Source organism: Lolium rigidum, unplaced genomic scaffold, assembly GCF_022539505.1.
Source record: "Lolium rigidum isolate FL_2022 unplaced genomic scaffold, APGP_CSIRO_Lrig_0.1 contig_43958_1, whole genome shotgun sequence".
Taxonomy (NCBI): Eukaryota; Viridiplantae; Streptophyta; class Magnoliopsida; order Poales; family Poaceae; genus Lolium; species Lolium rigidum.
Genome location: NW_025900581.1, coordinates 43,040 through 50,362, shown reverse-complemented (window position 1 = coordinate 50,362; position 7,323 = coordinate 43,040). Strand labels below are relative to the sequence as shown.

The following is a 7,323-nucleotide window of genomic DNA, read 5'->3' as shown; positions in this document are numbered from 1 at the left end:
GGCTTTCCTGCCGGCAATGTGCGTCGGGTGCCATGGAGCAGGGACGGCCACGTGAAAAGGCCCCGCGTGTGCCCATGACAAGTCCTTCTCCGGGGTTATGGCACTGCCGCGCCGAATCGGGCGCCGACGTCGACGCTGCTGGCGCATACGTGCGTGCGCAGGCACCTCGTGTCACAAGCATGCACGACACCGCTGCCAATTTTAACACGTTTCTTGGAGCAATTTCTTGTCAGCAAGCCATCGGATTGTTTTAATCAACTGGTCCATTGGGCACATACCCGGCAATGCTCATATAGCGGCGACCTGATAAAAGATCATGGTATGGTGGAAAACAGAACAAAGTAGAGTTTTCAACAAGGTTTTTGAGTATGTTACAGTAGAGTTTACCTATACGACAAACAACGTGATTGCTTACACAATGAACGTCTAGGGTCTGGGAACGAATATAATTAGAAAAACTCGGGTGAGTAAAAGATTCAATACAATACTGGCCAAAATTCCTCCTGAGCTCTCTTCTCACACCTTTTCAGGGCAAGCACATGTTAAACTCAGTTTTTGACTACCCACCTACTTACTGGCTATGTGCTGGACTGGGAACTATCCAAGCTTTCCGATCTCCATCTTCTTCTTTATCGCACGGTGACCATGGTACACGAAAGAATCTAGGATGCCGGCCACAGTGAATATGCCTGTGGGAGTGAACATGAACCATGGGTTAGTCTATGTCAGTCTTGCTACGCAGTGCGGAAAGCACCAACAAATAGGTATAGGTCCAGGTCTGTGACAAACCTCCAATGATAGCACATATGTTCGTCAGGAAGTGAAGAAGCGATGTGTTTTCTTCAGTAAAGTCAACCTGTCAAAGAACAATCAGACAAACTCTGAGTGATTTCAATTTTGAGAATGGACGATATAGCTGTACAAGATGGTGCTCGTTACATATTTTCTAACAGGGATCAATTTAATACCAAGAAAGTGGACTTCAAATACTATATGCAGTCTGTTTTGCGTTTTCGAGCATAGCCAAGATATATTGCATATCAGTAGATGAATTGTGCAGTAGTATTGCTAAAGCTTCAAGAATGACAACATGAAATACAATGGATCACTTCTTAACCTGAATTGGTGAAAATTCATAGAAGAAATATACACCAGGTGGGGGCCTTGGAAGGCCAATTGCTTCTCTAAAGTGCTCCGTCACAGAGAACTGCAAAAGGAAGACAAGAATTAACCACAAACTTTGGCTTATAACAATAAAGTAAACATTTAAACCATGATATTTACCTGATTTGAGTGAATCTTTCTCCCCCTAATATCTGTATAGATAGTAGGGACAACCTGTATATAAAATAAGTGATTAGCAAACTGAAGCACACAAGCCTCTTTTCTTATACCCAACATCCAACACTGACGTGAACAGCGACGCTAAGGATTGTATATGCGGTTATTACCATCTTACCTTAACAAAATACTGGTACATCCCTGTTAACCCAGTTGTCTGCTCCTGTTTCCATTCTACACTGAAATAGTCAGGGGGGTCAGGGACATTGAAAACTGCGGACCAAAGAGGGGTACAATTTTTTTTCTGCTTCTGAACTTAGAAGTTGATTACTAAGTATCAAAAAAAAAACCATACCCATCAAGAGGATTGATGACACCAGGGAAATCTTTGCCAAAAGACAGTTTGTTTATCTTGTGACTTATCTGTTCCAGCGAAAGGGGTAATGCACCATTAAAGGTCCATCTTTATGAACAATAATATAATTGGTTCAGAGCTATGGATAAAAAATGTATTCTACTTGCATTGTAATTTTCTGGCTGGAAGTTTAACATGTCTTGAAGGAAGTTGAATGCATGGTCCAAGCCTTTTCCAGGGGCGAAGTGAAAATTTCCAGCTACTTTATTCACATCTACAAATCCATGAATGTTGCATCCTTCGCCGTGTTCATCCTTTAACCTTTGAACAAATCCCTCTCTCTTGCACTGTAGAGCATGCAAAGTAAGGAAACATAACAACAAATGTACAAAAAGATGCCTGCATGGAATATAAGGAAAAATAACAATACGTACCAAAAGAACAAAATAAAACTGCATGCATCAGTTGCAGGCAGTAGCAACACTAAGCTAAGTTCATTAAATATAGAGCAAATTCCGTTTTTTACCCCATAGTTCTGTATTTGTGCAATTAAACCAGTTAAATTTAACAAGAATACTTCCCAGTTACACCATTTAGTGAAACTCGTGTAAGATTTAACCCTTTTCAAGTTTTGAGATCGCTCCGTCAGGTGGATCGCATATTGAAAGAATATAACTCCTAGAGAGTTCCTTAATCTGCATCTTCATGGAGGGGTGCATGGAGGCAGAGTTGGCGGCTTGCATGGAGGGGTGCGCCCTAGCCCTTCAATGAAGTGCAGCGCCTTTCGTTGTTGAGATGGATTTCACAGAAGCCATGGCTATGATCAGAAGCAACTAGGAGGAGAGATCATATGTTACTTATCTGCTAAAGGAAATGAAACGGCTGCTGGCTGGTAGGGTAGAGTCTAAGGTAGAGGTTATTTGGCGTCAGCAAAACTTGGTGAGCCACGCTCTCACTAATGATGGTCTCATTTTAGTAAATTCAATCGATGCAAAGTTTGGCCAAGTTTATTGAGAAAATTATCTATATCTACAATATCAAATTTATACCATATGAAAATATGCGTCATTATGAATCAATGGTATTAATTTGGTATTCTAGATGTTGATGTTTTTATCTAGATACTTGGTCAAATTTTACATCGTTTGGCTTTTGAAAAACTTATATGCACTATATTTTGGCAAGGAGGGAGTATAAAACCCATTCGCAAAAAAAAACCTGCATCTTCATAGATAACGATATTTTCCTGTGCATTCACGTGCTGGTCAGACGAAGAACTTGTATTTCAGCAGAGCTCTAGGTTTCCACAGGTTATGACCTTTAGACCAATCACGGCCTTAATGGCCGGTCGGCCAGTTGTACGAAACCAAGCAAGAGGAACACCTAATGTGGGCATGCACATCAAAGAAATCAGGAGATGGGATGTTTAGGTAGTTAAGGGTCGTATTAGTAGGAACTAACAGATGAGAGACAGAGAAAAGAGTTTGAGTCAGTTAGCTTATATTCCAAAGGCATCCAACTGAGTTCAGTTTTGGTTAGTCAAGGAGTAAGGGTCAAGGCTGTGCTACATAAGCAAGGAAGGATTGTAACATTTGGATCAAATCAACAAAATAGCGAAAGTTCTTAAGCCTCTCTTCCCTAGCAGGAACGAGCCCTGCCACCAGTACCATATCTGTGGTCTTCGGACCTTCACCCAGGTCCACATTACTAGCATATGACAACATCATGATGAATCTTATGTGATAAAAATATAGGATTTCTTATATAGTATGTATACCGTACACATAAGTAGGCTCGTGCACTGCCACATGTGGTTTGCTGAATATATAATTCACTGTCGCAGGTTATTGCTTTAATAAATAATACTAACTCGCTTTTATAGCATATATAAGACAAAGGACCCAAGTGATACATCAAACATCACTATGGGGAACTACATGGATAGTTTCTGCTAAGAACCATGTACATGAACAAGATCACATAATCAAGTAGAAGAGGAGAAAACGATTCTTCAATACCTGGTCAATTGATTCTACGTTAGTGAGTGCCCATCCTTTCTTCCGATAGGCATCACGAACTTCATCACAGGTGTTACAACACTGATTATCTGACTGGTAGAATTGCAAGTGCGATATTAGTATGACTTATTTATTTTTAATAAAACTTGAATAAGAAAGAAGTTAGAATGGTGTAATGGTGGGGTACAACAGGCATAAACAGGTAAATCATTGCACTAGAGACACATACCTCTTCGGAACCATAACAAGACCCACAGTAAGCCTCATTGTGGTCAAGCCTTCCACCATGATTCTGCAGTGGTCTTTCGATCTAGAAGAGGATGCAGAAGTTAGTCAAGTTGAAGGAAGAATAATACTCTACTAGCATGCATATATATGGTGTTCACATATTACTGTTGTCATTTATTTAACAAAAAATAAAATATTGCATCTATTCCACATGCCACCACCGTGTGTGAATATGCAAATAATGTAATTATTTTCTTTACTGTGGTTTTGAATATATAAATGAGTTACTTTCTCTCTTTTCACTCAATTATCTTCCCTCTCTATACAAGATATATAGGTAAACGACCATACTAACTGATATTTCTCTTATTCCCCGGAAATTAACACTAGGCATAGCATGATCCCTACATCTTGGTTGTGTAGACTATGTGGTCCCTTTACTTGACCAAAATATGCCTTATAAGCACAAATGAAGGGAGTAATACTTGTTAATTGGTATTTCAGCCTAGGTGGTTCTGGAAAAGCATAAAATGAATGGTCGCTTTCAACTGCTAGGAAGCTTAAAAAATGACTATGCAAATTTTATGAACAAGCATTAACTATCTTTCAGACTGAAGACAAAGAGCCAGAGTATGAAATTCAAGATCCCATTATATTGTGGATCAATGGGTGTCATGGATCTTAACTTAGGTACGCTCAAAAGTATAAGCAGGTCCAATTATGATAAGTGATGAGATAAAACCAGAATGGTTTCATGTATACACTAGTTCAATTAAAATTTGAAAAATATACCTTATGGGAACCAACTCCATCTTTTCTTGATTCAATTACATTACCAAGCTGATCGATTCTTTTCTTTATTATATCATGCCTCTGCAAGTAGGTAGGTATTCAGATGCCAGACAAGAAAACATACATATGAATTAGGGCTTGGCAAACACTTCACATGATATAAAATAAAACGGGAAAGAAGGATAATGTTGAACACTGTCTGTACATACTATATCATAATGTTGCTCTCCACTGACATCCATCGTATCAATAGCAACAAGAGAGCAAGGAAGAGCCGGGAATGTAACATCAAACTGCAAAAGTGATCATGTCTGTTAACAATGTGGAACAATAGTGTCTCACAACAAATGGCATAGATGATTTGGGCTTCCACAACATGATAAATATTCTCAGCTAGCAGGCTATCACTTATTAATTCAGATTTCGATGGCACATCACTGTACAACATTTAAGAACATTATGTGCATCATTTCTCAAGTTCTTTGGTCCAAAATAGAAAATGAAGACACTCTGAGTCTATCAAGTAAATCATTCCAGAAATTTGCGGAACTAGAGGTAAACTTATGGACTAAACTGAAATGGAGCTTAAATGATAAAGAACATGCAGTTTAGCATAAATAGATTGTGATTACATGCTTTCTAAACAGCTAACAAGAAATTAGACAAGATTGTATGGAAAGTTTGGAATGACGGAATGAGCATTTGCACTAACATTGATATGTAACCTTTCTCCTCTTGAGGTGTCAACTGTGAGCTTACTCTCTGTAGCAGAATATAGATACAGCCCTGCATACAAGTTAACACAGCAGAGCAAGTTAAAGCATAATGCAACCGAAAGGTAAGCCCCATCAGAAAGGTGTCAGATAGCCACATTATAGGAAAGTGTAGTTGCAACATGTAATAAGTTAGGCCATCCCTTTTTTTCAATTTTAGCATGCAAAAGTAATCTATGATGATAGCACTATGACAGCTGACAAGATAGTAAAGCATTGCAGCTTATATTGATCTAAGAAACCCGCAATAAGAAAAAGAAAATTATGGGTACTTCCAAATATAATCGAACATTAGTTGGATCATAACTTCCAACATTATGGTAGCACCGTAGCAGCATATCCAATGCAAAATTAACCACATCCACGCAATAATGTGCACGCAAAGGCCAACCTCGGCCTCCGAGGTCATTAACTCACATATAACATCCAAACTGGAAAAAAAAAACAGCATCTCTAAATCATAAGTGCTGCTGCAAATCAGTTCAGGCGCATCCGGCCTTCAGTAAACTCCTCGCTGAAACTTCTCTAATCGATACCGGGATTCAAATGCATGTGGCATGCTAACAGAATTGCGACTTTTTCACCCACAATTTTCAATTCAATCACATGGCTAGCGAGCATACGTTCCAATCTTAACACATAATAATTGACAAACCGCGCGCAAGGTCACCGAGACCGGACGGCGAGATCGAGCTATGTCGCAGCTAGAGAAACGAAATTAAAATGGGATCTGAGACGGCGGTGCGGGGGGGTGGAGAGGGGACGGTACGTACGGATCTCCGAGAAGAAGAGGAGGAGGATGGCGATGGAGGAGAAGATGGTGATGAGGCCGCCGGAGAGGGTGCGGCTGTAGAAGTCCTCGTTCACCTTCGGGTAGGCGTCGAGGCTCCGCAGCTTGTTCCAAAGCTCCATCTCCCCAGCGAGATCGCCGGAGCCCTAGGACGAGGGGAGATCTGCGGTGTCGCCGTCGCCGTCGCCGCCGTCGCAGCGACAAATGGGGAGGGTGTTTCTGCAATTTGTGCGGGCGCAGAGGGGTCAATTTCGCTTTGCCAGGCCTTGTCTCGGCTCGTGTACAGCTGCTGCCAGTTGGGGCCTCAGGTGTGAATATATCATTAGTTCTTTTTTTGTAAAATACTCCGTACAAGAAAGTTCACTAAACTGAACCTCTTTGAATGTCATGATCACCGTACACAGGCTGTAGACTCATCAATACAAAAACCACTTAAAAGGAACATGAACTTACAAATATATATGTACTACCTTTTTCTGCTGCACTTACTTTCAATTTGGCAATTGTTTTCGATAATTCATATTCGCTCTCTCTAGTCGTTATATCTGATCTTTTCAAACAAATTAATTGAATCAACATGTGTCTGGATTGGAGTCGGTTCAACCTATAGGAGGGTCGATACCTTTGATCCGGATTACTGATGTAACATAGTAGCATTTCTCTAAGAGATCCTAGGTTTATATCAATGCATGTAATATGTGCTTGGAAAGGTCATTCTATCAAGACTTCTAAAGTGCGTAGAATTGTTGTATACAACCAAATTTTTATCCTTTTTATATCAATGGATGAAAATAGACTAGCGTCAAGGTTTCACCTGCAGATATACACACACAATAAGATATAAAAGATAAAATGCAGCATTGTTAGTAAGAAAATATAACTACATATTCATAGATATATGTGGATGATGTGTCCTTATGACACCATAGCCTACGATCGTAGTTCTATGGATTCAGTTATCCAATCTGTACCCTACTCGTATTGTGAGGATACCTAGTTATTAAGATAAATAGATCAACACATTAGATTTGTGATGTCACGGTTTCTCTTGAGAGAATCGTATTCAACTACCTCACCCTTTTACTC

The 7,323-nt window shown here is 39.9% G+C and overlaps 1 protein-coding gene across 1 annotated transcript; it reads right to left on the bottom strand.

Moving 5' to 3' along the window:
- Positions 1-322: 322 nt before the first annotated feature.
- On the bottom strand, positions 323-6,460 carry LOC124681473 (endoplasmic reticulum-Golgi intermediate compartment protein 3-like). The gene is made up of 13 exons (XM_047216387.1): positions 6,221-6,460; positions 5,387-5,460; positions 4,884-4,967; positions 4,675-4,755; positions 3,884-3,964; positions 3,655-3,747; positions 1,804-1,983; positions 1,637-1,704; positions 1,460-1,520; positions 1,285-1,338; positions 1,118-1,207; positions 790-856; positions 323-689 (listed from the first exon to the last, which is right to left on the bottom strand). The coding sequence occupies exons 1-13, from the start codon at positions 6,357-6,359 to the stop codon at positions 598-600; spliced, it is 1,164 nt and encodes a 387-aa protein (XP_047072343.1). The 5' UTR covers positions 6,360-6,460; the 3' UTR covers positions 323-597.
- Positions 6,461-7,323: the final 863 nt, after the last annotated feature.